We start from the raw sequence: 20,998 nt of genomic DNA, 5'->3' as shown, positions 1-20,998 counted from the left end.
ACTGATCCACTTTCCCTGCCCCGAGCCTCCCAGTCCACACTGATCCACCTTCCCTGCCCCGAGCCTCCCAATCCACACTGATCCACTTTCCCTGCCCCCAGGCTCCCAGTCCACACTGATCCACTTTCCCTGCCCCCAGGCTCCCACTCCACACTGATCCACTTTCCCTGCCCCCAGGCTCCCACTCCACACTGATCCACTTTCCCTGCCCCCAGGCTCCCAGTCCACACTGATCCACTTTCCCTGCCCCCAGGCTCCCACTCCACACTGATCCACCTTCCCTGCCCCGAGCCTCCCAATCCACACTGATCCACTTTCCCTGCCCCCAGGCTCCCAATCCACACTGATCCACTTTCCCTGCCCCCAGGCTCCCAATCCACACTGATCCACCTTCCCTGCCCTGACCCTCCCAGTCCACACTGATCCACCTTCCCTGCCTCGAGCCTCCAAGTCCACACTGATCCACTTTCCCTGCCCCCAGGCTCCCAATCCACACTGATCCACTTTCCCTGCCCCTAGGCTCCCAATCCACACTTATCCACCTTCCCTGCCCCCAGCCTCCAAGTCCACACTGATCCACCTTCCCTGCCCCCAGGCTCCCAATCCATACTGATCCACCTGCTCTGCCCCGACCCTCGCAATCCACACCGATCCACCTTCCCTGCCCCGACCCTTCCGATCCACACTGATCCACCTTCCCTACCCCGAGCCTCCCGATCCACACCGATCCACCTTCCCTGCCCCGACCCTTCCAATCCACACTGATCCACCTTCCCTACCCCGAGCCTCCCAATCCACACCGATCCACCTTCCCTGCCCCGACCCTCCCAATCCACACCGATCCACCTTCCGTACCCCGACCTTCCCAATCCACACCGATCCACCTTCCCTACCCCGACCCTCCCAATCCACACCGATCCACCTTCCCTACCCAGAGCCTCCCAATCCACACCGATCCACCTTCCCTGCCCCAAGCCTCCCAATCCACACTGATCCAGCTTCAGCCACGCCCCTCTACTGAACTGTAGAATGCAAGTTTAGATGTAAATAAAATAAAACGGTAGGCAACTATTCGCCAGTTTATTAGGTACACTGAAAACGAGACATGTTTAATGTAGCTGCAGTGTTCAGTGTAGTGAAAACAACATCTCTTTTTCAACACAATGCAAACAACACAGCCATTCGCCAGATGTTTGTTTGTGTGTGTGAGTGTGTGAGTGTATGTCTTTTACAATATTCTGTGCAAATTCTAGAGACTGTTGTGTATGTGAAAATCCCACGAGATCAGCAGTTTCTGAAATATTCAACCCAGCCCATCTGGCACCAACAACCACGCCATGGTCTAAGTCACTGAAATCACATCCCCTGCCCTGCCATCCTTTTCATGTATGAAGTGAACATTATCTGAAGCTTCTGACCTTTATCAGCATTATTTTATGCAGTGCTCTGCTGCCACATGATTATCTGATTGGATCCTTACATGAATGAGCAGGTGCACAGTAGCTCCTTTTAAAGTGGCTGGTGAGTGATGGTCCATGGAGAAGGAGAATAAATCTGCACTAGTTCATTTGTAATGCATCCATAAGCACACTGACTTCATACATGATCTTAAATAAGAATACCATCTTTTTACTATACAACTACTGTATATGTGTACTTTGTATCTGACCACATAGGTCCTCTGTTGATCAGGGTCAGATATTATTTGCCTAGTGGACCATTCCGTGTTCATGGTAATGTGTGTTACCCTTAGCACTGATATTGGGATCTTTAAACACCAAATGTCACTGCTGGGGTACGAAACAGTCCACCAACCCAAAATATCCAGCCATCAGGATCCTGTGGTCAGAAACTGAGGCAGAAAAGGGGCAGTAAATAATAATAATAATAATAATGATAATAATAATAATAATAATAATAATAATAATAATAATAATACATTTTATTTATAAAGCACTTTACATTTTAAAGAAAATCTCAAAGTGCTACAGAAAAGAATCATAATAACATACAGCAATTAAAACCAGCTGCCAACTGAGATTAGCACAGAAATTTAAACTCTAAATATTAAAACACTTTTTAAAAAGGTACGTTTTTAGACCCCTTTTAAAACCATTGGTCTTTGAGTTTGTGGAGCCCTCAGATGCTCAGGAGGGCATTCCACAGGCGAGGAGCAGCGGCGCAAAAGGCTCGATCCCCAATGGTGCGGGTCTTAGTCCTAGGGGGAGGAGACGATGAGTGTTTGTAGAGTGGAGGGGACGTGCTGAAATCTTTGGGGTGAGGAGTTCTTTAAGGCAAGTGGGGGCATTGCCATAGATGCACTGATGTGTGAGGAGGGAGACCTTGTATTCAGTCCGAGCGGAAATGGGAAGCCAGTGTAATGATTGAAGAATTGGTGTGATATGTTCGTATTTACGCACCCTCATCAGGATCCTAGCGGCACTATTCTGTATGTGCTGGAGTTTCTGGATGCTCTTGCTAGGGATCCAGATGAGAAGAGAGTTGCAGTAGTCCAGTCTGGAGGAGACAAAGGCGTGGACGAGTTTCTCAGCATCATGTAGGGTGAGTGTAGGACGGAGTGACAAATGACACTGAGCATGGAAAACGTGGAATCAGTGTATTCTCTAACTGAACACCTACGAGTTGTGCTAAGAAAATAAAATTGCCTATAAATCTACAGTGTTTAAAAACTCCAAGGGATACACATGTACCAGGAGTGCACACACAGCCATGCAGGTATACCATATCAATGTCACTGCTTATCCACCATCCAAATAATACTGTATATGGCCAGTGCTGAATAAATAACTAAAAATAAATAAATAAAAAATTAAGAGTTACAAACAAAAAAATTCACCTAGTCCTAATGTAGATAGTTAATGTTTTGATGGTTGCTGATAAGGAACTGTTAGTTATATCACATTTGTCAAAGCTTTCTTAACTGGGAGTACTGCATCCCTTCACTTTCCTCCTCAAATCAAGTCCTGGGTATTACTGACTGATGTACAGCACTTTCTTGATGAACTGGAAAAGAAGGGGAAGAAATAAGCTTAGAATTCTTGGCTGATTACTAGGGGCAACATTTCCTGGAGATAAGTTTACACCACCTTTTTTTCTCAAAGGACTTTATCTTACACTTCCTCATGTTTTTGCTGAGATAGTCCTGAAATCAGAGGAGTTTAACAACAATATTTAGGTATGCAGATTGCCTACAGAGGGATTTTGTCAGAGGCATTTTAGTTGACTAGCTATTAAACTTTCTTAGAGACACATGTAATGCTCTCTCTCTCTCTCTCTATATATATATATATATATGTGTGTGTGTGTGTGTGTGTGTGTGTGCGTGTGTGTGTGTGTATATATATATATATATATATATATATATATATATATATATATATATATATATATATATATATATATGTAGAGAGAGAGAGAGAGAGAAATACATTGAGTATATGGACAAGGAACTTTCTTTTCTCTTTGTGCTTTCTAATCCAGATTTTCCATCTTGTTCAAGGTTTTGAAGTAGCAGCAACATTTGATTTAATGACAATATTTTATTTTGCATCATTTACTTTGCATAAGACTTCCTTTCTGTTCACTTTGTTTTAAAAGCTTAGCCTCTTCCCTTTGCCACTCTGTCTTGTGCAGTTTATCTCCCATTAGAGTATTCCCTCATCGTTGATGGAGATGAGAGCAGTATACAGTGAGCAGACTCTCCAGTCCACTCTCAGTTAGTGAGTGTGCAGTTTCAGACGTGAGCACTTCCAGCACCCCTGCACTCCAGGCTGCATCTGCATCACCACTAACCACATTAAATCCTGCATTTAGAAAGCTGGTCAGATCTGTTTTAGCTTCATGTACCCTATATTTAATGGACCTTCATATCCTTCTATCTAGCCAAGAAGCCACAGAACATACAGTTTGATATTATCTGATTTGAACCAAATGCATAGACTTAAAATAAAACAGTAGGTTTGGGTAAATGTCTTTAAAAAATACAATACCTGCATTTTGAAAGTCATAATCTGATTTAGGAATTATAATCTGTCGCCAAAGTGACACACTGGTTATCTGCTTTGGATTTGATTGAGAGATTGGAACATTAGACTATTTTTACAAAATGAATAAATATGGATTGTATTAAAATGAATTTCAACTCAAGATAACTCAAGATAACTGAATTGCAAAAGCAGAATGTCTTGATTAGGGTTACACATGTATCCAACCACCAACCCATGTAACACTGAAGGATAAATATACAAACTCTGATATTGGGCTTCTTTCCTGATGATGATAAGAATAGCCAGAAATATGAGTATAGCTGGATGCAGTGTAAAGCATTTTTTTTTTTAAATTTACTCTTTTAGGTTATTTTTCTGTTTTAGCTCCCTGATAAAACTACCCAATCAGTTTCACCAATGCTAATGCATTTACTTAAAGATATGTTTCTCAGATCTACAGTGCAGTTTGTGTAGAATAGATCCTGTATGTCTGAACTTAAAATGATCAAAATATACCCAGATCTATGTGAACCCTGCACTGGTCAATCATACCTATTAAGGGTTAGGGTTAGGGTTATACATGCCTGATCCTTTCACACCTCCTTCTGTGGCTCCTCTCACCCTCCTTGATTCATGCCTGATTCATGCTGATGCTCTACTTCTGCTTGGAGCTTCTGCACTTGTGACTCACTTTCTGCTGCTGTGGATAGCCCTGTACTTCACAAAAAACAATTTATGGCCAAGTCACACCCTTTCTTCAGTGAATAATCTGACTTTGGTTACAGTAGGCTTGTACTGAATAACTGCTGCTGTAAACATAACGACTATGGTGCTGCTGCATATGGGGCTGTGTAGCCGCAGACCAGTGAGAGTGCCTATGCTGACCCCTGTCCACCACTGCAAGCACCTACAATGGGCACGTGAGCGTCAGAATTGGACCATGGAGCAATGGAAGAAGGTGGCCTGGTCTGATGAATCACGTTTTCTTTTACATCATGTGGACGGCCGAGTGCATATGTTTCACTTACCTGGGGAAGAGATGGCACCAGGATGCAGTATTGGAAGAAGGCAAGCTGGCGGAGGCAGTGTGATGCTCTGGGCAATGTTCTGCCCATGAATGGATTCATGTGGATGTTCCTTTGACACGTACCACCTACCTAGACATTGCTGCAGACCAAGTGCACCCCGTCATGGCAACGGTATTCCCTAATGGCAGTGGCCTCTTTTAGCAGAATAACACACCCTGCCACACTGCAAAAATTGTTCAGGAATTGTTTGAGGAACATGACAAAGTGTTCAAGGTGTTGATTTGGCCTCCAATTTCCCCAGATCTCAATCACATCGAGCATCTGTGGGTTGTGCTGGACAAACAAGTCCGATCCATGGAGGCCCCACCTCGCAACTTAAAGGACTTAGAGGATCTGCTGCTAACTTCTTGGTGCCAGAAACCACAGCACACCTTCAGAGGTCTTGTAAAGTCCACACCTTGACAGATCAGAGCTGTTTTGGAGGCAGAATGGGGACCTACACAATATAAAGCAGGTGGTTTTAATATTATGGCTGATTGGTGTATAGTTATACAGTATTATAAAAGCATAATAATTTATAATCCCACTATCCTGCATTACTCAGAAGAGGATGGGTTCCCTTTTGAGTCTGGTTCCTTTTATTGTTTCTTCCTCATGTCTTCTCAAGGAGCTTTTCCTTGCCACTGTCACATCCGGATTCCTGTAAACCAAATTTGTGACCCTGTCTATTATTAAAAGTCCTAAATAAATGTAAATGAAAATGATATATATATATATAAATATAAATGAAAATTTGTATGAACTTTTGTATCATCATTAGCACATATACAATTTGCACATGTGTTACACCATACTATAAAAATGGGATCTAAAATACCTCCCTTCCCTTCCTGTATCCATCAACTAACAGGGTGTATAATTTGTTTATTCTAAAATTATAGTGCACCTTTAACAACCTAAAGCAAACTAGTTTTCGCCAAACACTTGCTCTGGTGACATCTGCAGCTCTTTTGAGACTTATAATTAGGGATGTGTTACTGAAATTAAGTTTGCTTTATGCTTTGCAAACAACACTGAAGGTAGCGTTGGAAATTCGATTCAGTTCAGAACACTCTGCCGCAAATATAAAGCCTTGAAAGTTAATTTTACAATGGAAAATCAGTGCATAGACACTGGTAGATTAATTAGAGCTCCTCTTCCTGAACTGTATGATTAATGGACATAGCTGAATCAACATGGTGGCTCATCATGGAACATTATGGAAAAGCTCAGGTCTTCAGGTTGCTCAGAGATTTTTACATGAAGGCAGACAGAGCCCTCTAGTGTAAAACACACGTACACAGAACATTGCACAAGTATTATTCTAATTTTTTTTTTTTTTTTTACAAACTACACAGATTGTTATAGACATATCAAACTTTACCAGCTAATCCTGAAACAGCCAGAATCTAATGTACACAAGCTAACAATACCAATTTAATTATACTTAAAAATCAATACCTTGAACTGTGACAAAGCAAATTTACTGTCTATTCATAAAAATAACACTTAATATGCACTTACAATACAAATGTGACTTATTGACAATTTTAAAATACTAAAAGGTATTTATAAATTTTATTTTGAATATATAAATGTATAAAATCATAAAATAAAATGTGCTAATTTCTCATAAAATGTGCTAATTTCTCAACATACAGTGACTTCAAACTGCAAAATGAATAGAATCAGGTTCTGTTTTCACATTAACTATACGCTTTCACATTAATGATAACCAATTATCAATTAGGGTAACTTTAATATTGCAGGCACTTGAGTCAGTATTAACAAGTTTTAGACACTGTAGCTGTATAATGCAAACCCATAGCTCTTAGCTATGCTATATTGAAAATCATCATAAAATAACACAATAAATGTAATAAATGTAAAACAAAACTTTGTAAAAGCCAAATTTGTGTATTCTGAACATTAATATGCTTAATTTTTAGGATTTAGCCACTTGTTATTATTGTACAATTATCTGAGCAGTGTTAATGTATAGTATGATATAGAATGTATATAATAGGATAATATAATATATAATATAGGATATAATAGTCGATGCAAGAAACTCGAACAGAAAAAAAACATCAGGATCACAGCTGCACGGTTTCACCGCGAAAATGACACCAACATTTTGAAAAAAATAAAAGTTACCTAATATTTCACATTATGAGATTATTACATGACAAATATAAAACAGTTATGCCTATTTCTAAACATATTTACTAGACATAAGCTTAAACCTGTCTTAAACAATTGGCAGATAATTTTGCTTATTTCTAGGAATAAGACATTTTGAAGCATGAAATTCAGAAATATGTTTGAAATGGGCTCAACAATCTTCAATTTATTTAAAAAGTCTAAAAAAGAGAAATATTCATATTTTACTTGCTAAGATATAATTTTTTTGCAGTGTTTGTATTTTCATACCAACTAATTCCCAAGCCTGTTCAAAACTGAATTAGGTGTGTTAAAATGACATAATTTTGTTGTGCTCTGGCCCTCAAAACCGGACATATGCGTAGCAGTACTTTTACAGGTCAAATCTGTTGTATGTTGTAGGCAGACAATATTATATCGAAGCCAGATGAAGTGCCAGGTAGATGAGATTGATGCTGGTGCAGGCGAAGCTGATGAGGTTGCTCAGGGTGGACAGGCCGTGGTAGCGGCTAAAGCTGTTCTTGTGGGTCTTGTATTTTGGATCCTGCTCACGGAGTTTGATGTAGCGCTCCCTGTTGGTGGAAAAGCCAATGTCTCCACCAAGACCATGTTCCTGCTCGATCTCCCTCATCACCTGCAAGTGCTCAATGACAGCTGGAGTGAACCACTGCACATTCAGCCCTGTCATGATCACAGCCACGAAGAACAGAGCCATCTGTCAAGGAAACAGAATCAGGTGTTAGGATCAAATTATCTAGGAAGAGAAGAGAGGGAGAGGGGGGAGAGAGAGAGAGACAGGGGAAGAGAGGGGGGAGAAAGGAAGGAAGAAAGAAAAAAATAAAGCTTTATTACAGTTTTATTACATTAATAATGTGATAGTAGATTGAGTTAAAAAAAACAACTACTAATGATAAAATTTAAATTTGTATTTAAGATCATTTAATTAGAGCCTTGAAACTGATCATTTCAGGAACAACTGATCATTGACTTTTTAAAGACCCACAGACATCCTGAAAGGACCACTGCTGAGCTCACCTGTATAGTCTCGTGCCAGTTCAGCAGCTCTCTGGGATGGTACACAGCATATATGGCCAGGCTGACTGTGTTACTGCCCAGCAGGCAGTAGAAATAGGTGGGGAAGAGTTTGCTCTGAACTAAGCCAAATGTGTGCACAGAGACCTTGGACAACAACACATACCCTGAAAGAATCATATCAAACCACTGTGAATTAGAACTGCACAATATATTTTGGCCTTTGCAATATTCATATTATAGAAGGCTGCAGTTCAAAAAATGTCCCTGTAAAATCACTCTTTATTGTGTACAGTGAACATCCTGATTAATTTCAGACCTGATAATCATTTCTCTGGGTGTTTTGGTGAATAACAGCTCCAACATGAAGCGGCAAGGTAAGTTTAAATATGTCACATCTTAATGTATTGCAAGGTAAATTCATTACGTGCAGCAATATAATCATAATCTAGTATGTTGTCCATATTATCTAGCCCTAGTATGTATGGACTGGTGTAGCTGCTAGTAACAGTGATGGAGGAGGAGGAGGATGGTGTTACCTGCAATGAATGACACCCACACCTGCATGCCCCATGAGAACGCCATGACCAACAGGTGAAGCACCTTCACAAAATCTGCTGGGTCTCCCTCAGTGGCCATTGTAAACTTCTGAAAGACAGATATTACACAGAATATTAATCAAAAGTATTATAGAATACATACACCCATATGTTATTATTTGGGCAGCACGGACATCATGGACATCAAATAAGTGGGTGCTATGAGATCTTGTGATATTTATTTATTTATTTTAATTTTGGTTGTGGTCAGTGGGAAACTGGGACTCACAATGCAGTTGAGTGATCAAGGGTTACAGAGCAACAACAAGAAGATATGCTGCTGTTGTCACACCTATAACCACATAGAGTATTTATTTGCCGGTAAATGATAGCCAAGTAATAATCAAGGAATAGCTACAATAAGTCAGTATTTTGTATGGCACTCTATGGCGAAGACGTATTTCTTCTCACATTAAGTGAAACTATGTAAAATCTGCTGTAGAAAATTGTATATAAAAGAAAAGAAATAAAAATCAGCCCTAAAGCAGAAATTCTCCAAGTTGTTTTAAGACAAATAAATCACCATTTGTTTTTACAGTGCCTCCATAAAGTATTCACAAATTTAAATATATTAGAATGAGGCTTTTTTGCTCATCACTTTTTTGAGTGTATACAAATATAAAATAAAAATATTTAGATTTCCTCAGAATTATTTAAGCATTTATTATTGATTAGTATTTACACCCCCCCCCCTTTCTTTTAGCAATCTAAATTAGGACTTTTATTTCATTTTTAAGAGCTCACACTAAATATGTTAAACAAGGTACAGCTACGTTAATTTTAAATCCACTGTGTCCAATTGTAAAGATAAAATGCTTGTAGACTTCACAGATGGCACAGTTAAAATGGTAGCTGTCATAAAGACCAAGGAACTGCCCGTGAAGCTTCAAGGTGAAGTACTTAGAAGTAAAAAAAAAGATGGAGAACATTGGCAATTTTTAAAATCTTATTAGGAGCCAGAGCACAGGGCAAAAACTACAAAGACATGGCTTGAAAAAGAAGAAGAAGAAGAAGAAGAAGAAGGTTTGTGTTTTGGAAAGGCCGAGTCAAAGCACAGACTTAAATCCAAACCACTGTGGAAAATCTGTGGCAAGTTACTGTAAACCAACATTATCCATTTAGTTTGGCAGTGTTGGAGAAAATTTGCATAAAAGAATGGAAGAAAATGCCAAAATCAAAAAAGCTCAAAGAGGAATGTCCGAGACAACTCAAATCTGTATGGGCTGCAAAAGGACAATTCACACCGAGGGGGTGAATACTTATCAAAGTATTCTTATTAAAACTACTTATTAAGCAGTTTTTAGATTTTATTTTTCAGATAATTCTGAGGATATCTACAGTGCATTCACAAATCTGATTTTTGCTTTGTCATTGCAGGGTGTGGAGCGTAGATTGACATGAAAAAAAAAATTTTTTTAAAGCATTTTAACATAAGGTTGCAAAATAACAAAACACGAAAAAAAAACAAGGGGTCAGAATACTTTCTGAATGCCCTGGAAATACTTTATTTAATTTTATTTCTGTAGAGACTCACTTTAAAAGGAGAAGAAAAAAACATTCGGATATGATAAAATGTAATGTTACTATATAGCAAAAAGAGAAATAATCATTGGGGGTGAATACTTTACTGTATATACTTTACTGTATATGTGAATACTGTAGGCACTGTATGTCTTTTCAGTAAAAACAGTATGTGAAAATCTCTTAACCTGACAAATACCACAACCTTGTAGTTTACATTTAAGGCAAGATTAAAGAATGAATTAGTGTTGTATAGATGTGTGTGTGGCACTCAAATAAAAAGCCATGCTCCCTTTCTCATGCTCACTGCACATGACTTTTTTTTCTTTATTTTTGGGACGAAGGAACAGTCAGATTAATAATAATAATAATAATAATAATAATAATAATAATACAGTTTGATACAAAGTTCAGATCATTTTTGTGAACCTGGTGCACTGATGTTGGTCTTTAAGTGGCTTTTGCTCAGAAGCCAGACAGCATACACCCAGTTACAGCTTACAGGAAGTACATTTACTCTGTTTGATGCTTTAATGTTTGCTTGTCAGTATTTTGCATTAGCATACAGGGCTTTATGTCGCGCGCGCAGGAGGAACAACATGCAGTCTGATCTAAACCCAGTCAATAACAGGCTTCCAGTAAAGATAACGCGCTGTTCCAGATAAGGCCTTGCTGCCTGTCAACATGCATGCTATCTCCAGAATTATGAATACCCTGTACTTCCTAGCGTATATATACAAACATACATACATACACAATCTGTCATGTAATCGTTATGTTTGTAATGTGAACGCTTAAACCCCTGTGCTCTGTCCAACCGCTGATCTCACCATGTTTACTGTTTCAAATAGACCAACTTCATTATGTGTGGCTCCACACAATTTTAAACCATACAATGCTATTACCTACTCTCACACCACTTTCTGCACCAGGTATTTACTAAAATTACTTACCTGTTTTGTTTATTTAGACCCACGTTTCTATGTTCAGTGCTTTCAGATTCAAACCTGATCATCTGGCAACCTCTCCTCTTAGTGTAACTCACCCTTTCGTTTAGACACGCCTCCAAATTCAGGACCGCCAATCAGACTCCTGTATTTAAATACAGACGACTCATATTGTTCAACCATAGGTTAGAAGAACTGAAGACTGTCCTTAGCTCCGCCCTTAATTGTGACATCGCGGAAATGCCAGAGTGTATTTGAGGTTAATATTTCGTCACAATGTTCACTCCAGATTAACAGCATGGTTGAATTTGGTGTCACTGTAAGTTCAGATAACGAGTATCTTTGTTTGTTTTCTGTTTAATGTAGCACACAATGGATATAAAAAGTCTACACACCCCTGTTAAAATGTTTTTTGTAAAAGAAAGTAAAAGAAAGAGACTAAAATAAATCATGGCAGATCTTTTCCCACCTTTAGTGTGCAATTCCAAAGTATATAAATAAAGTGAAAAACAATCAGAAACTGTTATAGGGAAAAAAAAGAAAAATAAAAAACTTACAATAACCCAGTTGCATAAGTGTGCACACCCCTAAACTAATACTTTGTTGAAGCACCTTTTGATTTTATTACATCACTCTTTTATAAACTTTTTGGCTAAGAGTCTATCAGCATGGCACATCTTAACTTGGCAAAGTTTTCCCACTCTTTTTTGCAAAAAAACATTCTAGATCCATCAGATTGTGAGGACATCTCCTGTGCACAGCCTGCTTCAGTTCACCCCACAGATTTTTAGTTGGATTCAGGTCTGAGCTCTGGCTAGGCCATTCAACAACACTGATCTTCTTTTGGTTAAGCCATTCCTTTGTGTATTTGGGGAAATTCTAAACTAAAATTGGCTAGTATTTGTAGCTATTCATGATTCACTCCACCTTGATAAAACCCACATTGCTGGCTGAAGAAATGCAGCTCTAAAGCATGATGCTGCCAACATCATGCTTCAATGTGAGTATGGTGTTCTTTTATTTATGTGCTTTTTTGTGCCAAACATAACTTTTGGAATTATGGAATTTTATACCTTTTGGAATTGGTCTCATCAAACCATAACACATTTTGCCACATGGTTTGGTTTGATTTAGTTGGACTTGGATGTTTTTTGTGAGAAAGGGCTTCTGTATAGCCACCCTACCCCATAGCCTTGACATGCGAAGAATACAAGAGATTGTTGTCACATGCAGAGAGTAATCAGTGCTTGTCATATGTTCCTGCAGCTCAGTTAATGTTGCTGTTGGTTTCTTAGCAGCCTCCCTGGTAAGTTTTTGTCTTGTCCTTTTGTCCTTGCCCTAGAGTAAAGACACCCATACACTATATGACGAAATACCTGACCATCACACCCATATATGGATCTTCCTCAAACTGTTGCTGCAAAGTCTGATGCACGCAGGAGTATAGGATGTCTCTGTATGCTGTAGCATTAAGATTTCCCTTCAGTGGAGCTAAGGGGCCCAAACTTGTTCCAGCATGACAATGCCCCTGTGCACAAAGCAAGGTCCCAGAAAAAAAATTGAGTCAGCAATAGTAACACTTGATGCAGATAATGCATTTGATAAAGTCAACATTGAATAAATTAGGCTTTGGAGAATTCATTCAATGGATTTTATTCAATGGATTAATATTCTCTACACTTCACACAAGACCACAGTTATTACTAATGGACTAATGTCACAAAGTTTCACAGTGTACAGAGGCACCAAACAAGAATGCCCACTCTGCCCATCGCTATTTGCTGTTGATACTGAACCATTAGTGTTCAACTACAACTACACAGCTCAGCCATACCCTACTTGGTTTAGGTCACATGACCCTATCATCAGGAAATTCTGCTGAAAACTCAAACCACCCAGAATCAATTATCCAGTAATTATCTCAGTAATCAAATACCACCCAGGTTCCAACCATTGCAGCAAATCTGACAGCTTGGTGAAGATTTTATGAAATCACAAACTCTCCACTTTTACTAACTGAACACACTCTTGTATTGCCCAATCCTGATTTCTTAACCACCACAAAAATACCAAATTTCTCCACAAGTGATTTGAGATTCTGGTCCATGCTGATATGATTGCATCACGCAGTTCCTGCAGATTTTTAAGTTGTACTATCATGCTGTGAATCTCCCATTCTACCACATTCTGAAGGTGTTCTATTGGATTCTATTGGTTACTGGGAAGGCCGATGATGAACATTGAACTCATTGTCATGTTCATGAAGCCAGTTTGAGATGACTTGTGCTTTGTGACATGATGTATTATCAGCAACAATACTCAAATATGCTGTGGCATTCAATCGATGATTGATTGGTATTAACGGGCCCAAAGTGTACCTAGAAAACATTCCCCACACCATTACACCACCTCCACTAGCATGAACTGCTGATACAAGGCAGGTTGGTCTATGGATTCATGCTGTTAGTGCCACATTTTGACCCTACCATCTGTAAAGAAATACTCAAAAACAGCCTGTCTGGCACCAACAATCATGCCATGGTCAAAATCACTAAAATCACATTTTTCTCCCATTCTGATTGTTGATGTGAACATATCTGCATGATTTTATCATGTTTGGCCCATATCTGCATGATTTTATCATGATTGGCCCATATCTGCATGATTTTATGCACTGCACTGCTGCCAGTTGACTGGCTGATTAGATACTTGCATGAGTGAGTAGGGGTACAGGTGTTCCTAATAAAGTGCTCCTTGAGTGTATATCATTCCCATATCTAACCCAGAATTATGGATTGTAGAATAAACATAATAATAAGCTCCACTCTTCTGGGAAGAATTTCCAATAGATTTTGGAGCGTGACTGTGAGTGAGTGAGGTCATTTTAGTGAGTTCAGGCAGTGATGTTGGTTGAGGAGGCCTGGGGCACTGTCAGTGGTCCAGTTCATCCCAAAAGTGTTCACTGGGGCTCAGGGCTCTGTGCAGGTCATTCGAGGTCTTCCACTTCAACCTTGGCAAAAATTGTCTTCATGGAGCTCGCTTTTTGTGCACAGGGGCATTGTCATGCTGGAACAGGTTTGGGCCTCTTAGTTCCAGTAAAGGGAAATTGTAATGCTACAGCATACAGAGACATTCTATACAATTGTGTGCTTCCAACTTCGGCTAACAGTTTGGGGAAGAACCGCATATGAGTGTTATGGTCAGGTGTCCACATACCTTTGGCCATATTCAAGATTCAAGATTCAAATAACTTTTTTAATCCCAGCTGGAAATTGTTTAGGTTTGTTTGCTTAATTGCTTATAGTGTGTTTAAGGATAATGCACACTCTATAAAATGTTACCTACTTACCATTTTACTGACTAAAGGTTAATCTCTATGATTTTTTTACGGGGGTTATGTACAGTATGAACATTTGTGCTTCATAGATGACTTGGCTATAATGAACTTTTTTTTTTTTTCTGACCATGTTCTCACTTCAAGTAAATTGTAGAGATGTTGCTTCCCACCTGAATTTATTATGAGCAGCTTAAAATACAACAGCTAAATAAAGGTCTCTGTTCAAATTTTATACATTTTTATGCAGTAGGAAATGAGTGATTTATCACAAAACAGGTTTTAACAGATTGTAAGTCAGCCTACTATACAGTTCCTCAGAAATCAACCAAAACAGAATACAACTGTAATAAATTTAGATTTTATTATTATACTTTTGTGATATTTTTATGAGCTCACTATTAAACACTAACAGATTTGTTATAGTTGTTATAACTATTATTTAGTTACAGTTGTGTTCATAAGTTTATACACACCTTGCAGAATCTGCAAAATGTTAATTAAAAAAAAAGTGGGATTATAAAAATTGCATTTTGTTTTGTTTTTTTATTAATTATTACTTATTTAGTTTCTTATTACTGCCCTGAATAAGCTATTTCACATAACAGATGTTTAGACGTAGTCCACAAGACAAAATAATAACTGAATTTACACACATGAACCAGTTCAAAAGTTTACGTACGTTTGATTCTTAATACTGTGTTGTTACCTGAATGATCAACAACTGTTTTTATGTTTTGTGATAGTTGTACATGAGTCCCTTGTTTGTCCTGAAAAGCATATTTGACCCCTTTCCAACAGTGGCTATGTGATGTTGAGATCCATCTTTTCACACTGAGGACAACTGAGGGACTCATACACAACTATTACAAAAGGTGCAAACATTCACTGATGCTCAAGAAGGCAACACGATACATTAAGAACCAGGGGGATGTAAACTTTTGAACAGGATGATTGGTGTAAATTGTTATTATTTTGTTTAAAGATCTTATTTTTTTTTTCATTTAGTACTGCCCTTCAGAAGCTACATAAGATATTAGCATGTTTCCCAGAAGACAAAATAATAATAATTTACACTGCGCCCAGGTTTAGAAACACATATAGAAAGTATTTGAATCTAAGTGCAGTTTTAATAAACGTGGAAAAATAGCTATGTTACAGAATTTAAATTTTAGCACAAAGTAACTTTTAGGTCAAAGTTCAGGAATTAAAAAAAAGTTCCAGTGACTCTAAGTATCTATTTGTCTAACATTTTTGTCTAACATATTTGCTTTAAATTTTGAATCGAGCAGTTTTGGATGAAGCCTCTGGCGGATGTGGCGATGGACACTAGATGGCGCTCTACAACACTGTAAACGTCTGCACACGCTTTATTAAACCGAGGAAGAATTTCTCCGGAAGTTTGTCTTGTGTTTATTCGCCGTGTTGTGTGCTCTTTGTGTATTCTTAACCGGTAAGAAATTATAAGTTGTTTATCTGGTTGTTAGAATGCAAATCCAATGGCACAGCATAAAACTCCTGTAGGCATAGATGATGTAAATGAAAAGGAAAGTTGACTGCTTTGCTAGCTAGCATTAGCCGGGGCTCCTGTTCTCTGGGGTCTAACCGGGCAGTTTGTCTGTGTGTTATGTAGTGTAGCTTAGCAGGCTAGCTAACTAACAGCCATGCATTTCATACCTCGCCAGTTAATGCAGAATGAAATTTAACCCATCAAATGAACCGACTAATGTAATTAAACATGTGCTTGTCAGTTTATTACAAGTTGTATTTAAAGTGTCATTATTAGCTAACCAATGGCGACTAACTTGTCTTGTACCTAAGTAGATACACAGCTACTACAACTGTACTCCAGCTCTGTGATATATATGTATGTGTGTGTGTGTGTGTGTGTGTGTGTGTGTGTGTGTATATATATATATATATGTATATATGTATGTATGTGTGTATATATATGTATATATGTATGTATGTATGTATGTGTGTGTGTGTGTGTGTGTGTGTATATATATATATCTCACACACACAGTACTGTGCAAAAGTCTTAGGCACATGCAAAGATGCCTTCAAAAATAATGAAATTAAATGTTTCTACATTAAAAAAAATACTATAAAGAGCAGTAAACAGTAATAAATGAAACAAAGTCAATATTTGGTGTGATGATCCTTCGCTTTAAAAAAAAATAGTAGTCTCAGGTACAATTTGTGCAGTTTTATAAGGAAATGAGCTGTAAGTGTTACTGAGGATCTTACAGAACCAGCTACAGTTCTTCTGGAGACTTTGACTGTCACACTTGCTTCTTATTTTTGCCTCAAAATCCAGCAGCCTTCATTATGATTTTTGTCTGAAAAGTGTCTCTTATGTAATCTGCTGCTTTCTTTACTGACATACAAACATTTTTCTGTAACATTTAATTTTGTGCTGGAAAACTAATGTTTGGAAATCTAAAATGTTTTTGTACTGACTCGATAATGTAGAAGTCATAAAATAAAAATCTATAACAAAGTTTGTACAAAAAAAAAAAAAAGGGTGCCTAAGACTTTTGCACAGGACTGTGTGTGTGTGTGTGTGTGTGTGTGTGTGTGTGTGTGTGTATATATATATATATATATATATATATACACACACACACACACACACACACACACACACACACACACACACAAAATAAAGGAATGGGGCCCTATTCAGTGTTTTAACACTGATATTTAAATTCTCAGCATGTATTACTTCGCATTAATAATTAAAAATATATATAATTTGCATTTTATGGGGCCCTCGGCTTCTGGGGGCCCAAAACGGTTGCCTTTCATATATATATATATATATATATATATATATATATATATATATATATATATATATATGTACACATATATATGAATGATAGTGGATCATACAGGGGCGGTTTACCTAGTACTAAGTCTGCCCCTGTATGATCCACTATCATTCACAGTCTCCAATGTTTCACCATTTTTCAGCAATTGTCTTGTAACTTCATCTAAAATGATATTTATTTTGAAGGCTTAATGCAGATGAATGGAGAGTTTACTGGGAAATTGAGGTCAAAGTTTCAAAAAAACAAATGTTTCGTAAACATTCACGTTAGATTTCTTCAGTCCAGCTCTGGCTGTGTTTACACTGAATGAATCTTAGGTTAAATGCACCTTGCGTGTAATCCGAGCCAAAGTTATGCGCCTGCGTGGAGCGAGGTGTCACGTCAATGTTACCATAACAACGAGGACCACGTGAGGGCAGTCAGCACGTTCAGCTTTCTAATCCCACTGCTTGTGTTTTTAATGAGGTTTCAGTCTCAGCAATATATAATCCATGTCTAATTATATGAACAAATTCTCTGGCTGTTGAAAATAACCTACAATGCACAGAGCACAGGTTTCATAAATGAGGCCTACACATTTGAAAAACAGCACTTGATCTTTTCGTAATCTCTAACTGTCCAGGTTTGGGTGAGTCTGTGCCCACTGTAGCTTCAGGTTCGTGTTTTTGGCTGACAGGAGGGGGACAGGAGTGGTCTGCTGTTGTAGCTCATTTGCCTCAAGGTTTGTGTGTTCTGACATGCTTTTCTCCTCACCACGGTTGTAGAGTGGTTATTTGAGTTACTGTAGCCTTCCTGTCAGCTCGGACCAGTCTAGCCATTCTCCTCTGACCTCTCACATCAAGAAGGTGTTTCCTCCTGCAGAACTGCTGCTCACTGGTTGTGTTTTGTTTTTCTCACACCATTCTGTGTAAACTCTAGAGACTGTTGTGTGTGAAACTCCCAGGAGATCAGCAGTTTCTGAAATACTCAAACCAACCCATTTGGCTCCAACAGCCACTAGATGTCAGAACTTGTAGTGACAATTAAATCATTATATTGCACAAGCCTAATCTGCCTCATGAGAAAACTGCCTGGAAAGCGAAACAAAGAACTTAAAAGGTTTTATGCTCACTAAAGACAGCTGTACAAATCTGTATGTCTTGTGGTGTTAGTAGTTCTGTTTAGTCTTACTCTACAGTATTCTTTATTCCAGAGTAATTTCATATCAATGGGTCGCAGAAAGTCGAAGCGAAAGCCTCCTCCCAAGAAGAAAATGACTGGAAACCTGGACACGCAGTTTACCTGCCCATTCTGTAACCACGAGAAGTCCTGCGATGTTAAAATGTAAGGCTACAAACCAACATTGAACATCAGCAACTGTTTTAACACTCATAGCAGTGACATTTAATACGTTTTGGCATAGTGTGTTTAATTGTGAGGCGAAGAAATAGTGTAATGAAGTTCAAACAAGTTATAGCTGAAGTTCCTTTGAAACCTGGTTCCTTTATCAGAAAACTGTCGTGCTGCATTTCCTCACTCTTGGTAAGAAAGCACAGAAATGAAGCTTCAGTCTCAGTAAATGTATTTGCAAGCAGTGTGAATTGAAAAGCCAGACCTGGAAGGATTTTTTTTCCCCCCATTGTTTGGCACTGAACTTTGGTTGATGTTAAATGTACTTGAAGGGGCTTTACTCAACACTTCCAGGTGCTGCATGCTGCAGTCAGGAAAACAAGATGAACCTATAAAAAACTACAGAAACAAAACCGAAAATGTGCTTCAGATACCATGGCTGCATGTGCAGCAGTTTTGTAAGAGGTTCAGATGCCTCTGTAGCTTTTTCCACAGTAGAAATGGGATTTGAAATTGAGGGGTTTCTCAGTTTATAGCCTGTTGCTGGCCAGGTAGATGAGTACATAGATGTGTTTTGGCAGTGTAGGAATGCCGAGGCCACAGTACATGTACGTGTTAAGCCACATCCAAGGCCAGCCCACAGTCTGTTTATTTTATGTAATTGATTTTTATTTTTGTAAAATCTGATTGTAACATGGCATTACTTTTGTTTAAAGTAAGAAAGGATCAAAAGGAGCAAATGCAGTATAAAATAATGTTTTTACTACATTTTTCATAAAATCTGCCAGTGTTTCTCTGTAAAAGACTCAGTGCACTTTCTCCCCCCTCTTTCTTAGGGAACGAAGTCGAAACACGGGTATAATATCTTGTACTGTGTGCTTGGAGGAGTTCCAGACTCCCATTACCTGTATCCTTTTAACCAACTATAAATCATGTTCCTTGTGATGCGGGTTTTAAGCCGATGTGTTTTGTAAAGTGACGTGTTTGTCATTAGAGTATCTTCGTATGTGATATTTAGAGTTTATCCCTAACACTAGGATTTGCTAGAAGATGCCAAGAAAACAAGCAAAAAAAAAAAAACATGAAGAAATAAAGTCTGGGGAAGAGATGGCATATATGAGTGCTTGAAGAGTGACTAGAAAATTAAAAATGTCGTAACTTTGTGTCATTCTAGCTGCTGAACTTGGCTAATGATGTACTAGCTAATAAGCTAATTGATCATGAGTTAGCCATAAATCCACATCCTCACCACAGACCTGACAGAAAGCTGTACAGTATATTATATATAAATATGACTAACCTTATGCTTTATTAAATATTTATTTTGTAAATCAATGTTAAAACGGATGTGCACTTACAGTGCATTATGGGTAATCCCATGGTCCTGCAGTGAAAAAGACTACACTGTATGAAGGACACACATCTTGTTAGAACTGTTTAAGAAAACTAGGCATCAGTTTAGACAGGAGCTCAAGTGTTACTCTTCCTTAAGCTCTGCCTCAGATCTCTCCGAACCCGTGGACGTCTACAGTGATTGGATCGATGCTTGCGAAGCAGCCAATCAGTAGCTCATCTCCTAGGATCAGAGGTCACCGAAGACGACACGGCCCTACAAGACTACAAGGTGTATTTTTATATCATGAAATGTATCCTGTAACATCCCATTTGTCTCCTGATGTAAAAGGAATCATTTTCAGTCACGCATAATCACTGTGTTCCCTTTTGTTAGTATTACACAATGTGAAGACACAAAGGAAACTGGGTGAATTCGAGAGTTGGTGCATTTGATAATTCCGGTTTAGACCCACACTTTTGAGAATTTGTGAACTTTTAGTTTGTGAACTTTTTGTTGGAGTTCAGGTTTTTATATGTTTAATGTTTGTTGGAGTACATGTCAATAAAAATGTGTGCATCTTCCTTGTTAGGAAGTTTGTGATGAAATGAGTGTGACTGTGCAGTTATTTCTACACATCAGTTATTTCTACAGTTATTTCTGTTATTTTCTGTTTTTCTGTTTTACATGTCGCTGCTCTTTATGAGCCTGAACACATAATGATGCATATGAATGAAGGGTAGATTGTAATTCAAATATCTAAAGCTATTTTTTTTTTTTTTTTTTTGGTCAAAAAAATATTCCATTTCAGTATCCAGAGCCTGTGCTG

General features: G+C 38.3%; 2 protein-coding genes across 2 annotated transcripts; one reads left to right on the top strand and one right to left on the bottom strand.

The window, feature by feature from the left end:
- Positions 1 to 6,630: 6,630 nt before the first annotated feature.
- On the bottom strand, positions 6,631 to 11,453 carry tmem205 (transmembrane protein 205). The gene is made up of 4 exons (XM_026916150.3): positions 11,343 to 11,453; positions 8,809 to 8,917; positions 8,273 to 8,436; positions 6,631 to 7,952 (listed from the first exon to the last, which is right to left on the bottom strand). The coding sequence occupies exons 2-4, from the start codon at positions 8,906 to 8,908 to the stop codon at positions 7,650 to 7,652; spliced, it is 567 nt and encodes a 188-aa protein (XP_026771951.1). The 5' UTR covers positions 8,909 to 8,917; positions 11,343 to 11,453; the 3' UTR covers positions 6,631 to 7,649.
- A 4,532-nt stretch (positions 11,454 to 15,985) lies between these two features.
- Positions 15,986 to 20,777, top strand: elof1 (elongation factor 1). The gene is made up of 4 exons (XM_026916221.3): positions 15,986 to 16,123; positions 18,700 to 18,830; positions 19,673 to 19,743; positions 20,340 to 20,777. Exons 2-4 carry the CDS (start codon positions 18,715 to 18,717, stop codon positions 20,402 to 20,404), a joined length of 252 nt encoding a protein of 83 aa, XP_026772022.1. The 5' UTR covers positions 15,986 to 16,123; positions 18,700 to 18,714; the 3' UTR covers positions 20,405 to 20,777.
- Positions 20,778 to 20,998: the final 221 nt, after the last annotated feature.

This window comes from Pangasianodon hypophthalmus, chromosome 13, assembly GCF_027358585.1.
Source record: "Pangasianodon hypophthalmus isolate fPanHyp1 chromosome 13, fPanHyp1.pri, whole genome shotgun sequence".
NCBI classification, from domain to species: Eukaryota; Metazoa; Chordata; class Actinopteri; order Siluriformes; family Pangasiidae; genus Pangasianodon; species Pangasianodon hypophthalmus.
The sequence above is the reverse complement of the archived record's forward strand: the minus strand, read 5'-3'. Positions and strand labels throughout refer to the sequence as shown.